General features: G+C 37.3%; 1 protein-coding gene across 1 annotated transcript in view; it reads right to left on the bottom strand.

Moving 5' to 3' along the window:
* Positions 1–208: 208 nt before the first annotated feature.
* ST8SIA1 (ST8 alpha-N-acetyl-neuraminide alpha-2,8-sialyltransferase 1) overlaps positions 209–17,528 on the bottom strand; it is a 156,465-nt gene continuing 139,145 nt past the window's right edge. Inside the window, exon 5 of the mRNA XM_059402833.1 lies at positions 209–8,760. Within this exon, the coding sequence (XP_059258816.1) occupies positions 8,274–8,760 (487 nt within the window). The 3' untranslated portion in view covers positions 209–8,273. The remainder of the gene's footprint in view (positions 8,761–17,528) is intronic.

Here is a 17,528-nt window from a genome sequence, read left to right as displayed (position 1 = left end):
TTTACCTGCACAAGAGTAACAATAGTGTTCTTGTATTCTATTCATAGCATTTAGAGTTCTGTATTTCTAAAATAATTTTCTCACCCAGCAGCATGAGTTTTCATCCAGAAGGAAAAAAAAATCAGTGTAGCTGATATGGATACAAAACAGAGGAATAGAAAAGGAAACAGAATTACCCATACGCTTCTGGGAAATAAAAAGACTTCGCAAGCTATAAAAAAATCATTTTATTCACAGGGTACATTTCCAAATTTTCTCCAAGTAAGGGAGGTAGAGAAATTGAGACTTACTGAACCTTCTCACTACCAGCCATAATTACAATGAACACACCAAAGAAAAAGACATGTTTTTACAGCAAATCTCCTCCTATGACATTGCATTTAGATACTGTAGAAACCAACTCAGCAGAACCAACATAGATACTCTTTTTTCAAGTCACACTATAAAAAGTATCAATTAAGGTTTTTTTCTTACCTGCTACATTTTACATGAAACTTCAAAAAAAAAAATAGAAGAACAAATGAAGAGTATTGATTATCCCCCACACCGCCTGCCAGTGGAATTTAGCCTTATTAGGAAAAAGTAACTCCATATATACTTCAAAGGTGATTTCAATTTTATAGTCTAATCTAAAAAATCTTTTCCAGAATTATTGCATTATGGGACTGGTAGTCAAACTACACTGTATGAGAAAGAATATTTGAATTTCTCTATTTTTCTCTTACCTCCCATCTGCGAATTGGCTGAGAAACAGTTTGCACACATGTGGAATGATACAGAAGGTGCAATCATCCAGTTAAAGAGAACAATGGGAAACTTTTCATTCCTCAAAGCTTTTCAGACCAACTTTGCTGTGTGGTATCTAGAGTTCTAATGATGTTCCAGACTTTTAAAAAAAATTAAAGAAGCTTTTCAGTGGAGCTGCTCCTTGTCCGTCTCTCCCCTCTCTCCCCTTCCCTCTAGTGTTTCTGACTCTGATGTACCCCTGTGGCCATCAATCCCCACAAACTGTGGAATCCTGTATGTCGAGAGGGATGTCTGTAGTAACTTATAGATAGGAAAGCACAAAGAATTGGGACTTAAGAGTGGAAATAGAAACAAATTGTTTCCTTGCTTCCATGAATGCTAGTGTTTGCTGGAGAAACAAACATTTTTAATATAATCATTTTTAGTTTTCCTGTAGCTATCTAAGGAGCTCTCTATAAGAAAGTTCTACTACTTCAACAAAGGATATTTACATACCTTTATCAGACATCTCCAAGGCCTATATACTATTGTGCATTTATATAAAAGAGTCACATTCTCTACATTTATAAGAGTTCTTGCTGTTGGTAAAGATACAACTTGGAACAGACACAGCTATGCCTCTAAAGTGACTGGGGCACAGGAAGGAAATACAGAAGCAAGTGGGAGCCAAGCTGGAAAAAGTTAAGGTACCCTCTGCCACCTCTACCTGCTCAGCCATTTTTCTCTTTTCAGTGGGCATAAATAATGCAAGGTGTGTGTGTGTGTGTGTGTGTGTGTGTGTGTGTGTGTGTGTGTGTTTGCACTAGAACAGAGGGGAGAAAATGCATCTAAATCTTTGTAACTGTCACTTGGCATAGCATATGGTGACCATGTTTCAAAGGATCAAGTTCAAAGTGACACTTCCTACTATCGCTGCCTCACCATGCCAGATCTAAATAATAACCTTGTGCATGTGTCAAAGTAGAGATAAAAAGGGGCCTTGGAAATGGCAGCGTTTGCATATCCCAGCTCAGACACCAAGGAAAGCATGACTTGGAGTTGGGGCAGAAGGGCCAAGTAGGTAAACTGGTATGGCTCTTCCATTTTCTTCCCTAAGTATCTCACCATCTGGCTCTCACATTGCTTCCTCTAGTGTCTTTTCATCATGAGCCATAACAACGGCATAACAATTTATTTCCTTTAAAATGTTTTGAAAGGTTCTATTCTTGGGGCTGCACTCAAGGACAACAGCCCCTGTGCTCTGTGCTTAGCTTCATACTCAGATCCCTCCCAGGGGTCCTTCACAATTAAAATCCTAATTTTATCTTTCTCTTTTTCATTTTGCTTAAACCCTTTTTTATTACAATTTTCCATTTTGCTTATGGTACAGAGAAAAACAGACATATCTGGCTCCCAATTTTCTCTGCCCTGGATAAACTCATACCCCTTAGATGTTCATTGGTATCATGTGAAACATATGCTTTTAAAATGACAAATAACTGGGGGAAAATCTAATTATATAGAAGGAGAAAGAGACATGATCAATATATTTGAATATTATTCTATAAAACTCCCAAACAGCTTTGCATCATTGATTATATCCTACAGCTTTAATAGGAAAGCAAAATGAGAAAGGATTTTAGCACAATGCAGAGATCAGTAAGAACACAGAGGAGGTAGGCACAGAAATGACCATGAACAAAATATAATTCCTCTCCTGTGCTTTAAAAAAGTTACAGCTGTGGGCTTTGATTATTGCATAAATGTTCACAGGTATTATATGTCAATTTATAAGTTATTTATTCCTTATTTGTTAGAGAAGAAATCAGTAATGTTGGCACCAGAAAGAAGAAAATCAGAAGGAGACAGAAACATGTCATTTTTCCTTATTGTGATGATGAGCAGAGGCTGTCTTATGTTTGAATGAGGTCTCCTTTCCTGACTTGTTTCGATCTTTCACCACTAGGAGGTATGTAAAAAATGCAAGAGACGCCTTGGCTGAGGTTAGAGTCAACAGTAACCATTTTCTGATGATACGGAAAAAAAAGGCTATAGCAATTGTAGTTTCATGTAAGTCTCTTTCCACTTACAAGATAGGACTCTTACAGTGTTCAACCTAAATATTCTGCCCTCATATTTAGGAATCAAAAACAAATATTCTAGGCTTCCAGATTGTTTTGGATCAGTCTCCCAGCTTTTAAAGAGACTATATAAAAACTGATGGAACACAGTCCGCTCCAATGTGGGGATGAGGTCAACCCTGCCATGCAGTCAAAAATCTGTTTGCAAACTTTGACTCCCCCAAAACATAACTAGTCCCTAACTACCATGTCTAATTTTGATGGGAAGTCTTATCAACATCAACAGTCAATTAACACATACTTTGTATGTTATTTGTATTATATACTGTATTCTTACAATGAAGAAAGTCAGAGAAAAGAAAATGTTATTGAGAAAATCATAAGGCATATGAGGAAGTTGAGAGGCAACATGGGGGGTTTGGGGGTTAGGAAAGGAATAAATGAAACAAGATGGGATCAGGAAGGAGACAAACCATAAGAGACTCTTACTGTCACAAAACAAACTGAGGGTTGCCAGGGGGAGGGGGGTAGGGATGGGGTGGCTGGGTTATGGACATTGGGGAAGGTATGTGCTGTGAACCTGGCGATTCACAGACCTGTACCCCTGGGACTAATAATACATTATATGTTAAAAAAATTAAAAATTAAAAAAAAGAAAATCATAAGGAAAACACATTTACAGCACTTCACTACATTTATTAAAAAAAAAAATCCATATGTAAGTAGACCCGTGTAGTTCTCATCTGTGTCCTTCAAGGGTCAACTATATTTGCTATCTCCCTAGCTTCAAGAACTCAGAAAATTCATCTGAATGGGAAAAAAAGTTCCATTTTTAATCATCACTGACGGGGCCATAATTAGGTCAGGGTGACCAGAATTCTGTCACAGGACACCCAAATTTAGAGAGCACAAATTTAAGGGGAAAAAAATACTGTTTAAGGCAGTGTAAAATTTTCAGCTTCTCAGCAAGTTTTCACACCAAGCCCCCAGTCACAAGGCTACTAGCTTGACCCCACAGAGCCCAGCCTCCTGGTAGAGATAGAAAGATAGTGCTGGAAAGTCAAGTCAAGGGCAGAGACTTCTCTGACCCTTCTGTACTCTGAGAGCTTGGGAGTAGGGTTTTCTCCTCCTTTCCACTTGCCTCATCCTCTCCCTGGCACAGAGACCCAAGTGGCTGGTTATATTTAATTAGTTACTACAGATTTTGCCAGAGGCTCAACCTAAGTTCTAGGTGCCTTGTAGTTGTTTACTGACTTCCTGATGTGCGCTCACTAAAAGTCATCAACTGAGAGTTGACCTCCACACTGGGAAGATAAAAATATAAAAAAGCATAGTGATGCTCTCAGTCCTTATGCCTCTGCATATCTGTCCTTTTTGTTCTCACAAAAGTCTTTACAGCTCTTGATCCCTGGGACTCTATAAAGGGAGCAGAAACTATTACCCGGTTCTGGTGGGAACATTTTTGTACAACACAATCAGAATTCCCTAAAGTTTTTGGTGGACTGTGCTGTTTTTTACGTATTAGGTCCTTCCTAACAAGGATTTGTCCATTAAAAATTTCACAAAGCCACTATTTTTAAACATAAAAATTAAAATTATGAAGTCTTATTTTTCAAAGAAATAAAAAGCTGTATATAATACATTATAAAAACTGTGACAGTTGCTGACCAGAAGAAATGTTCTTGATATTTTTTTCTATTTCAGAATCAACTCTAACACTTCTGTAAAGCTTCTGAATAATTTAAGAATATATTTGTCAAATTCAGAATCCTGGGATTTCTTCCATTGTTTTCCACATAGATTGTGAAGTTATGTTGCCCACTGCTTCAGGTACAAGTTACGTATAACCTAAAATTAGTCTTGTAGCCAAGGGCATCAGACATCACAAAGCCAAACAGGTGTTGTCTGGGTAGCTATCATTTGGGGTCCTTTGTATCATTTTGGAATATTTACCTTTTTAAATTAGAAGTGAACTATATAGAAACAAAATCCCATGGGCCCTCTTTAACTTCATGTCTTGGTTGCAGTTTAGATGTTTATATAAACTGTTGATCAAATACTCTACTTAAAGTATATGTATCCATTGTTCTCTTCCATACAAAAATCTTTCATACAAAAAATCACTTTTCTGTCTTAGAGAATGACCTAATCCTTCACCTATATTAATTTTACTCTAATGTAACTAAATTAAACAGAGGTCACCCTTACTTATGGTCCTGAGTGTCAAAGCAATTCTCAAACTGGGACTGAGGGAGCTGATAAAAGGTAAAAATCAAGTCAGGTACCCATGCCAGTTTCGTCACTCCCTCTTTTGTCCCCAGGGAGCAAACTAATTTTTGCCAATAAAAAGCAATTTCAAAATTAGACTGATATTAGAGGGTGACACACTTTCTTGGCAGATGCATTGAAGACAATGAAAAATTTTCTTACTGAGTATGTCTAGCATCACCTGAATATCTTCTGATCTAATCTTATGGATCATTAGTATTAACATGTCATTGACCAAATTTGGCAAAGTATGAGGCCCCATTCCAGATAAACAGAATAAAATAACAGGTGCTTTGAGTTCAAATAATTAACAGTAACAGAGTATTCCAGTCTCTTCTGCAAGATAATTCTGGAGAGAGTGTCACTTAGAAAACATATATTTCAATAAGGATAGATATGTATGACTTTATGCTACAACACACATGTGCATACACACACACACACACACACACACATACACACACAAGGATAGTCACACTTCTAGTTTAGATACCTCTATCTAACCATGAAAAAGGAATATGTATGGCATATCTTTGAGTCAATATAAAATAATGCCATCTGTAATCTACTCTAAGAAACCATTCTCATTCAACTATAGTCATATTCCAAATGATGTGAGCATGTATAGGTGTCCCTAAGTGAAGACAATTTGGAGGAATCAAAGCATTCTTTTGGTCTAATCCAGGGTTTATCAACCTTGACTCTATTAATATTTTAATATTAATTAAATATTCCTTCCCTGTGAGGGGCTGACCTCTCCAGTGTAGGGTGTTTAGTGGGATCCCTAGCCTCTGTCCCCTAGATGCCAGGAGCATTCTCCAAATCACAAAAATCAAAAATGTCTCTACACACTGCCGAATGTCACCGGATAGGAAAGGGGAACCACCCCAGCTGAGAAGTACTGGTCTAATTCAATATTATCATCTTAGGCGATTTCGTTCTGCCTTTCGGAAGCCACAAATTTATAGTCTGAAAATTGCACAATTCATTGTGTAAATCTATCCCAGAAATCATAACAAGATGTTCAATTTCCAAAGGGCAGCTTCAGTGGAACTGGGATGCATGGGCTTGATGGAGCTCTTTAGTTACATTTTAACAACTTCATCAGTTAAAATGCTATTTTTCAGGACATATGTTCTTCATTAGCACTTTTACATTTTTGATGAAGTGTATAGGTAAAAATATATTCCTTTTTATGGTAATTATTAACTAATAACAATGGCTTTAAAAAGGAAATAGGTTTAGGGTTTCATATCTATCCTGTATTCAACAGAGTTCACTCCTAGTACATTCTCATTACATTTTTGCTGCCATATAGATCAAAATAACAAATCAGTCCTGTACAGAATCAGTATTCTCAAATTCTTAACTCTCCAAGCATCTGTATAATATGTGTCATGTCAACCAGTCATTTTTAAACTGCTGATTTCTATAAGAACCTCAAAATTTAGTCTTACATAGAAATTGCTTATTCTGGTGGTGATACAGAATTTTTCCAAGGGCTCTGTTGTCTCAATGCTTTTAAATGAACCCACCAAAAACTGCCACCTGTTTTAATTGATATGGTAGACTAAGTTTCTACCATTAAAAATGAGCAGAACTTTTTGGCATAGTTTTCCTACATTTTGGTGATATTTAAACGAATAAAAATAGTGATTTCTAGTGTCTCCTTTTAGATTAAGGCATTCCAAAGAACAAAGACAGTGAAAGGTATCCTTTACCTTCCTTGCACACATAAACACACTTAACTGTTTATAATCTGTCAGGGGAGTTTGTTTGCAGTTTGTCGAAGCTTATATAAAAGCTTTCTAAGTGGCCTTACTTATTACTACCAAGGAAATCCACATCTGTGAATTCACATCCCTTTACTTGTATGAACCACATGTGTGTGACCATGCTCAACACAGGGTCCATTGAGATGTTAGGGAGAGTCAGAATGAGCAAAACAATTCCATTCATTTTGGGGTAAGCATGTGGGGGTCACGCTGCTGTGAGCTTTATATGCAACAACAGGTGAGCTGGCTTGTCCTATGTCAAGGGGTAGTGAGTATTGGGTAGTGGGTAATTCAACTGTAGCTTTTCAACAATGATGACAGATTTTTCCAGACTCAGTCATGCGGGTACAGCTTTCGGAGTTGCGTGGGAATGAGTTTTGTTTAATTGTGTGTATGTGTGAGTATGTGTGTACATGAATATATACGTTTTATTTGTGTGCATGTATCCTGGAGTGAGTATACCATGGTAGACAGAAAAGGGATGTGCCTTCCAGTCTGTTTTGTGACTAAACTTTACATCATTGTGCTTTACTTTATCTGAGTATTAAATTATGAAGACAATTATGCCAATTTGCAAATAAATAATGCACTCACATTTGTAGTCCTTTTGCACTAAAATAACATAATAATACAAACAGCATTAAATAGCGCAGACCTAAAATTGAGTTTATGCCCTCAATTCTGAGGAGGGAAAGTGGCTCATGTTATCCAGACTATGAATCAACACAGTCTAAATTCAACAATGTTTCACATTGTCTAAGTAGACTTGACAGAAGGGGAGGAAGCAATTCTTAACATTTTTTTAAATGGAAGGAGACTAGAGTTAACATAGACTTGGTTCAACAAATCACAATAATTAGCTGTAGTGTTTTATATCTTTATTACTCAGTAAGGGATTTTTTTAAATCTACCTCATCACCCACTCACTGCCCCTAAATAGGGCAAAAATAAATAATCATTATTTAAAAACCTATTCTTCTAAGATATAAAATAGGTTTGATTGTTTGTTTGTTTCCCCTAAAGCCAGATTGTGTTGATAATCAGTAACACTTTGCCTGGCATTTCCTTTATTCTCCCTTGATTAATTCCTCAACTGCAGCAATTAGAGCTCTGTCTTGTGAACTGCATCTTCTAGATTTGAACCACCAAAATGTGCTTCACCAACATCACCTCATCAGCATGTTACTGGTTGAAAATCCACAATGTGCTACAAAATATTTCACAGGATGTTTAATTTCTTATTTGTCCTCCAAGACAACATCCAAAGTAGAGTTTCTCTTGGGTTTTCATAGTTGTTTTGTTTTTGTTTTGTCTTATTTTTCCAAGTGGCCCATGTGAATCCATGGAATGACTTGACCTTTTGGAGTCATGTAGAAAACCTAACAAAAATACCCTGTCTCAGTTCTTTCTTTTTCCATGGTCCCTAGGAAGTGGGCTGGAGTGAAGTGTCTTCACATGGGTCTAGCTGCATTCTCAGTGCACCAATTTTATGAAGATACCAGAGCTGGAGAAATTCCTCTGGCATGGCATGGAAGCCAGAGAAGGGCAAGACGTTATCGTAATAGTGGTGGCTGATGGGCTGCTCATGCATATTCACAGAGAAGGGCCAGAAACCATAGATAGTGACCTCTTCACAGAGGCCCAGAGCCGCACTCACCAGAAAGAGTCCTGTGGACAGGCGCTTGGCATGGATTCCCCTACTTTTCCAGAACTTTCCAATGCTACGCAGAAAGTTGGGGTTGGCAAAGAGCACTGTTTGATTGGCACCAACATCTGACAGTGTGTAATAAACCCGGAGAGATGGCTCTGTTCCCGTCTTCATAGAGAAGGCAGGCATGTAGATGTAACTGTGGTTATAGATCTTCATGTTGTCCACAAAAGTCTTCCTGGACCACAGCAGATTCTGAAACCTATTATAGAGAAGAAGAGGCTCAGCTAAACCCTGAGAAAAGGAACTCATCACATTCCACTCTATTGTTCGTCTGATGGCCCTGATAGTTCACATTATCTCAGGGGGAAAAAAACGTGAAAGATGCTTCACTTATATTTAAAATCTTCCTAGAACTTACCAATTATTTCTCATCAAGTAGCTTGGCTTTCCCCAACCCCAACAGTCTTAAATTCAGGTTAAGAGTCCTTAATGAAATTCCCTTTGAACTAAAATGTACTGTACATTTTGTTCTCCCAGAATTATTTGCCTGGAATGTAAAAATGGTTTAATACTCATGAATTCACAAAGGTTGCTGATTGTTGGTTTGGATTTTTTTTTTAAAGATTTTTAAAAATTTATTCATCTGAGACAGTGAGAGCATGAGCAGGGGGGCTAGTAGCAGAGGGAGAGGGAGAAGCAGGCTCTCCACGGAGCTGGGAGCTCAATGTGGGGCTTGATCACTGGACCCCAGGATCATGACCTGAGCTGAAGGCAGACCCTTAACTGACTGAGCCATCCAGATGCCCCATTGGAGAGTATTTTGTTAAAAACTACTTGTGCAGGGGCACCTGGGTGGCTCAGTGGGTTAAAGCCTCTGCCTTCAGCTCAGGTCATGATCTCAGGGTCCTGGGATTGAGTCCCGCATCGGGCTCTCTGCTCAACAGGGAGCCTGCTTCCTCCTCTCTCTCTGCCTGCCTCTCTCCCTAATTGTGATCTCTGTCTATCAAATAAATAAATAAAATCTTAAAAAAAAAAACTTTGTGCAGTCTGATATAAGCACAGGACTGGTTTCTTCATCTGCGAATCAAAGGAACCACCTGGAAAACACTTCTTCCCATTGAAATTGTATGATCCTAGAAGTATTCAGATTATCTGATACTATATTCTAACTATAATATTACATGGAAAAAGAAGCACTTGTTACTATTATAAAATGACGCTGACAGAGTTGCCCATTTTGCTCGCTCCAAAGAACTCTACTTCCCTATGTTCTTGCAGTTTGGATTCCATAAAAGAGGATCTCCGCTTCAATGTATTCAACTAAAATTTGTGGTATACATCCTCCGTGTCAGGCACAGGGGAATTAAAAATGTAATGACCCAATTTTTGTTCTGAAGAAATTCAGGTCCAAGTGTGGAAACAAAATTGTAAATGAGTACCACATAATGTTCTAAATGCAACAGTTGATATCTGTATACAGTATTGTGGGAATACAGATGAAAAAATAACCCTGCCTTAGGAGAAGAGTGGAGCCTGAAAAAGCTTCAGAGAGGGGATGACACTTAAATACAGCTCCTCTGGGGGGACACACAGCAACTAAATGAGAAGAAACACTGGTCACAGGCTGGCGTGCACGGTGTCCTGGAACATTCACGAAGAAGAGCCTGTTTTCCTGGGCCACGGGAGGCAGGATGGGTGGAGGCAGTGACATGTTGCAAAAAGCATCGAGTTTCTCTAGTTTGTTTGTGGGCTTCAGTCAGCGGTGATAGGGGAAACTCACAGACGCTATTTGCATTACAAATATTTCCTCATCTGTTTCGTGGTCAGTCTGTGTCGAAAAGGTAACTGGTGATCTGGGGAAGGAAGAGGCTGGTAGCTTGGAGACCAGTGAGGAGGTTGCTGAGACAGATCAAGTATAAAAAGGAAAAAAAAACAAGGAACTACATTTAGGCTCTAGCAACTTTTATACTCTTTCACACCGGGCTGTCACCTGTCTCATGTTACGTACAGATGGAGAATAATGCATATAAGAATGGAACGGAGCCAAAACTTGCAGGGGAAAGTATGGCCTGACACGTTGGCATCATTCATCATAAATACGTGAAACTCAAACTCTGAATAAACAAATCTGCAGGGTTTTCTGTAGCAATTAGAGTCCTTAATTCTGCCTGCCAAGAAAGGTATGTTCCTTAAGCCCCACAGAGGGAAAACTGCTCCAGGTTTCTTCATGTCCTTGACTCAGATGCCTACTTTAGCAATTTTCTCTGGGCCCTGACAAAAAAAAAAAAAAAAAAAAAAGATAACAGGGTTTGACAGGGTTTGTAAGTGGGATCACTTTATTCTAGAAGAAGTCGTGGAAACACATTTAACCATATTCCGGGGCTAGACCAGCCTCGCCAACACAAACTTCTGCCTCTAACTCCACTAGCCCATGCTTAATAATTCTAGTCTCTCTGTTGCCCATCCCGGTCTTCTGCTGTCCTCCTTAAAACACGAATACTTTCCCAATAATATGAACATACCCTGCAGGTAACCTCCTACTTCTTTTAAACCATGGGTCTCAAACTCCAGTTAGAAATCCTGATATTACAGCTTCCTGGGTTCCAATGAGTAATCCAGTACTCCCTGGTGATTCTGGTGCAGGGGTCCTGTGGATAGACTTATTTAGAAGATCAAAGCCATCCATGTAAGTTGTCTAGCTCTCTACCATCTATCCCTCAACATCTCTTTCTTTACATCTTCTTATTTTATCTTTGTTGTAATTCTAGTAGGAAGAAGTGCTCCCTCTTCCCCTCTGTGTTTTGGAACAAATCATTTCATATTTTCTAAAAAAATTCATGTTCTAAAGTGGATCTTGCTTCTATCAAACACTTAACCTCAGGGTTCCTGGTTGGCTCAGTGATCCCAGGATCCTGGGATTAAGTCCCACACTGGGAATCTCTGCTCAGTGGGGAGTCTGCTTCTCCCTCTCCCTCTGCCCCTCCCCAGCTCTTGCTTATGTGTTTTTTTCTTTCCCACAAAAATAAATAAAATCTTTTTAAAAACACAAACATTTGACCTCTCCCTCTATATCAAATTTCTCCCTTCTGTCTTCTAAGCACGGTTAGAACTTGGTATGATGCAATTCTTTACATGCTCATACCAGTCCCTGAGCTACATTCTAGTTTTTTCATTTCACTATCAACATTCTAGAGCAACTGGTCTACTTCTATCTGTTCCCTTTCTTGTTTCCATTTCCTTCTCACTGCTGTGCAGAATGGCTCCTATTCCACAGCACTCTGCTGGTTAATGGAACTTACTCCGATTTTTGTAGTGGACTACATACTAATGAGAATTAAAGACAGTTCCAGTAAAATCAAGGAAATTGATTTTATGTTCCCTGTCTTAAAGCTGACTGATTATCCTTGAAGAGGGCAGTCTTTCTTCCTTGAGTTTTAACTTTGAAAAGGAACATACACCTTGGATTTACCATAGCCTTGATTTTTTGAACCAGCCTATGTATAACATTTTATTATTTTTACCTACCCCATTTTTCACCAAATGACATTGTTTAAGAACTTTAATCAATTCGGTGCTTATTTATGGCACCCCTGATAGATCTAATGTTAGTCTGATCAAGAGCTTACTAGAGGTGGTTTGAATTCAACTAGAACTATAAGAGTAGTGCTCCCCCCCTTATCTCTCCCGCCTCATTCTCAGATACTCCTTATACTCTCACCCACTATTCCAGCCACCTCTGTATGTGCATCTGTCCACATCTTTTTGCACTGGTGGTTTCTTTTTGGCTTATCTATTCATGGCCCTGGTGAAATTCTGCCTAAACATCAAGACTCAAGCTTCTCCTTCTAAAGCTCATTCCTTCCTTTCAACTTAACCTTTCAGAGGAGGCTTCTTGGAACTTCTCGGGATGAACTGATTCTACCCTCCAAGACTGTGTACTCCTTGAAGACAAGGGACAAGTCTTATTTGTCTTCTGATTTTTACAACTTAGCTCAGAATAGTTGTATGCTATATAAATGGAAAACTTTATTCAACTGAAAAAAGAAAATGAAATGAGATCAGCCAATGAATTATTAAAAATAGAAACGATTAATACATAATGAATATGGGCATGAAATAGGAAAATATACCAATAAAAATAGAAATCACAGAAATAAAGCACACTACAAATTACATACATGATAATAAAGGGAAAATCATTGAAATTTTAAACAGTTACTATCAAGCTAACTAACAATTTGAAAATTGGAAGGAGAATAAATTTATATTTAACAAGAAAATTTCAAAATAATTTCAAGATAAGTAAGATAAATACTTATAGTCTATATTACAAGAAAAACTAAAGAAAACAACTGCAAATTTATCAGCCACTTGCAAATTGTCTTTCTATAAAGGAAAATACTGCCAAAATTGATTACATGAAGATACAAAATTTCATTGCCATGAAAATAAGAAAACTAAAATAAAAAGGGAATGACTCTGAAAAGTATTCTCAACAAATATAAAAATAGAAGCTCAATACTGATAACATTAAAGAGTCTAAATATATTGATATAATGATATGAAAATGGACAAAAGACAAAGATAAGGGACAAAAACAGATGCAAGTAATAAAAAATGTTAAATGTTTGTTTTCAGAATGCCATTCAAGATGCAAATGGAACAGAAAAAAGAAAGGTAACAGTTCAGTTCTCCCCTCTTCCAGCAAATGTCTAGAAGTGAAAGAAAAAATATTTTTAAAGATCTACATCTACCCTAAAAAAAAGAAAAGAAGGGAAACCCTCAATGAATCCCCAACTCTGTTTACCTCTGAAAAACAGAATGCTTTCAGAAAGAAACCAGAATATAAGCTAATTTGCTGAGCACTGCTCTAGAATGTAGCAGTGCCATATGCCTAAAGGCAGAGGATACTGAGAAGCTAGTCGTCTTGTAACAATCAACAAGGCAATTGTTTACATTATGAGTCAGGAGAGACATCCAAGTGGACTGAACTCTAAAATCCTGCACTTGTCAATTATCACTCTGGTTAGCAGGGAGAGAGTATCAGCTTCTACAGAGGAACAGTGACTGTGTGCCCAGAAGTGGCCCAGCTGTAGGGAAATTGAGATTCTTTTCAACTTGCACAATATTGGGAGCCAAGCTTATAATTCCCAAGTACAATCCTGACACTGGCCCAAGAGAAAAGATACCATATAGATAATGACATTTGGGGGCCACCCAAAAGAAAGCCACTTGTTACCTTCTCAACCAAAATTAAAGCCTAGTCTGCACAGAGCTTCCAGTTGGTAAACAAGAACAGAGAGCCAAGATCAGAAGATATCAAAGGAAAGCCTCCACCAGGAGAGTCAGAGAACAAAATTGAAGAATAAAGAACTCAATGTTATTCAAGGGCCAGAAGAAAACTCTTAAAATCTGTAATTAGCTTGTTTAGAAATATTAATAGTTTACTGGATCCACTGATAAAACTAGGATGCCATAAAAAGAAAAAGAACATTTAGGTAACAAGAAACAGCTTTTGTCGATTTAAGATAATTGATGGATTCTGGTAAAGGAAATCTCCAGGAAAAGAGCTGCAAAACATGCCTAGAAACCTATCAAGCAGATTTTAGTGAAAGGGCAAGGGCGCTTCCTGGAGAGTTGTCTCAACAACAACAAAAAGTGCCTCTGATAGACGCCTCTGATAGATGTTGACAGCAATGAAAGAAAATTCACAGCTCTAACTGGAGTCTGAAGATGAATTAGTGACTATTGCATGGAAATATTTGCTCTGGGCAAAATGTATTTGCTCTGGGCAAAAATGAAGAGGGAAAAAAATTGAGTTTGAACAGGATATCAAATACTCAAAAATAGATTTTTTTTGTCTTAGATGTGAATTATTATGTAGACAATAAGGTAAGAACTATTAATTTAATTGTGATATATCTTAATTGAGAAGCTACGAAAGGGTAAGTGTGTATGGAGGAGTGCTGAGTGGCACTTTAAGAGAAAAAAACCTTTATATTTCTGTAAGAAATCAATAGATAAACTGAAAAGTTTAAAACTGTAATTAAGCATGCTGCTTTACAATGCAACAAGAGAAAAATCATCTAGAGAATTTGAACATTTTGGAACATTACTTGGGGGAATGTGAGATAAGAGTTTGCTTCTTGCCATTTTAAGCTTTGCCAAACTACTTGATTTGCAAAGTGTATATAGCAAAAACTGATTAAAATTTAGATATTCATAAATCCATAGTCATAGAGAGTCTTCAAATAAAAAGTTTATTATTTTTAAACACAAAAATTTCTAAAAAGGATCACACATCACAAAATACATATATATTATTTATAAATATATATGTATATATATAAATAATGTATTAGAACAATTATACAGGTCATAACACCTGATCTAAAATGAAAAGTCAACAACCCAAAGATACACACATGGCAATGAAAATTTTTTTTAAAGATTTTACTTCTTTATTTTTGAAGGAAAGAGAGCGGGGGGAGAGAGAGAGAGAGAAGAGAGAGAGAGCAGAGGGAGAAGCAGACTCCCTGCTGACCAGGAAGCCCAATGTGGGACTCAATCCCAGGACCCTGGGATCGTGACCTGACTAGAAGGCAGATGCTTAACCAACTGAGCCACCCAGGTGTCCTGAAAAAAAATATTTTAAGTGTATTTCAAGTACGTTGTTAAGGGGGAATCTCTCAGTATTTGCAGATGATATAATTACCTGTCTAGAATATGTATAAGAGAAGCAATTGGAAAATGATTTGTTGGAACTAATAATGACATAGAAAAGCATAGTTTTTAAAAATCCATAGCTAAACCAGACATAGATAAGAACTTCCTCAACTTGATAAAGAATAGTTACCAAAAAATCTACACCAAGCAACATACTTTATGGTGAGAAACTTGAAACTTACCTATTATGATCAGTAATAAGTCAAGGATATTCCCTCTCACAACTACTTTTCAACATTATACTGGAAGTCACTGCTAATACAACTAGACAAGAAAATGAAATAAAGTTTGGAAAGGAATACATAAAACTATCTTTGCAAATATAGTCATTGTCACACAATATCTATGTAGAAAATCTGAAAGAATTTTAAAAAAAGTTTTCTGGAACTAGTAAGCAATTACAGCAAGGTGGTAGGATATAAGATTACTATATCAAGTCAATTGCTTTCCTAAATATAAGCAATAAGCAAGCAGAATTTGAAATAAAAAATACAAGGTGCTTGGGTGGCTCAGTTGGTTAAGCATCTGCCTTTGGCTCAGGTCATGATCCCAGGTCCTGGGATCGAATCCCACATTGGGCTCCATGCTCAGTGGGGGAACCTGCTTCTCCCTCTCCTTCTGCTGCTTCCCCTGCTTGTGTGCACACTCTCTCTGTGTCAAATAAATAAAATCTTAAAAAAAAGAAAATAAATAAAATGTAATTTATATTAGCAAACCTCAAATATGAAATACTTAGCTATAAATCTAACAAAATATGTATAAGACCTATGTGAGGAACATTAGAAAACTCTGAAGAATGAAATCAAGGAACTAAATAAATGAGATTTTGAGAGATACTACATGTTCATGGACAGAAAGCCTCAATATTGTTAAGATGCTAGGTCTTCCCAACATGATCTATAGATTCAATGCAACCCCATTCAAAATCATAGAAGTTTATTTTATGTATGTCAACAAACTAATTCTGAAATTCACGTGGAGAAGAAAAAGATGTAGAATGGCCAATATAATATTGAAGGAGAAGAACAAACTTGGAGGACTGGCTCTACCCAACTTTAAGATTTACTATAAAGCTAGAGTAATCAAGATAATGTGGTATTGGCAAGAGAATAGACACATCAGTGGAAGAGAATAGAAAACCCAGAAATGACCCACATAAATATAGTCAGTTCATCTTTGACCAAGGAGCAAAGGCAATACAACGGAACAAAGATAATGTTTTTTAAAAATGGGTGTTGAAACAAGTGGATATCCACAGGAAAAAAGTTGAATCTAGGCAGAGAATTGATAGCCTTCACAAAAATTAACTCAAAATGGATCATAAATGTAAAATGCAAAACTATAAAACTCCCATAAGATAAATAATGAGAGAACCTAGGTGACCTTGGCTGTGGCAATAATATTTTATATATACAATCAAAGGTATAATCCATGAACTATACAATTGATAAACTGTAATCCATTAAAATTAAAAACATTTCTGTGAAAGACAATATCAAGAGAACAAGAAGGCAAACTGCATCCTGGGAGAATTATGTACCCAAAAGACACAGCTGATAAAGAACTATTATCCAAACTATACAAAGAACTCTTTAAATTCAATGATAAGAAAACAAATAACTCAATTTAAAAATGGGCTAAAGACTTCAACAGACACCTCACCAGATGTCAAGTAAGTCTATGAAAGATGCTTCACATTGTATATCATCAGGGAAATGCAAATTAAAACAACAATGAGGTGCCATTACTAGACATATATGACAATGGCCAAAATCTAGAGCTCTGCCAAAACTGAATGCCTGTAAGGAAGTGGAGCAACAGAAACTCTCATTCATTGCTGGTGGGAACGCAAAATGGTATAGTCACTATGGGAGACAGTTTAGTGGTTCTCACAAAATTAAACACTCCTATGTGATCTAGCAATCCTGCTCCTTTGTATCTTCCCAAAGGCATCAAAAACTTACATCCACGCAGAAACCTGCACAAACATGTTTATAGCTGCTGTATTCAAAACTGCCAAAACTTGGAAGAAACCAAGATGATTTGCTAAGGTGAATGGATACAGAAAATGTATTATATCCATATAATGGAATATTATTCAGCACTAAAAAGAAATGACTGGGGGAGGAGTCAAGATGGCAGAGAAGTAGCAGGCCGAGACTACTTCAGCTAGCCGGAGATCAGCTAGAGAGCTTATCTAAAGATTGCAAACACCTGAAAATCCATCGGCAGATCGAAGAGAAGAAGAACAGCAATTCTGGAAACAGAAAACAACCACTTTCTGAAAGGTAGGACCGGCGG

The sequence above is a fragment of the Mustela nigripes genome, chromosome 6 (assembly GCF_022355385.1).
Source record: "Mustela nigripes isolate SB6536 chromosome 6, MUSNIG.SB6536, whole genome shotgun sequence".
NCBI classification, from domain to species: domain Eukaryota; kingdom Metazoa; phylum Chordata; class Mammalia; order Carnivora; family Mustelidae; genus Mustela; species Mustela nigripes.
The sequence above is the reverse complement of the archived record's forward strand: the minus strand, read 5'-3'. Positions and strand labels throughout refer to the sequence as shown.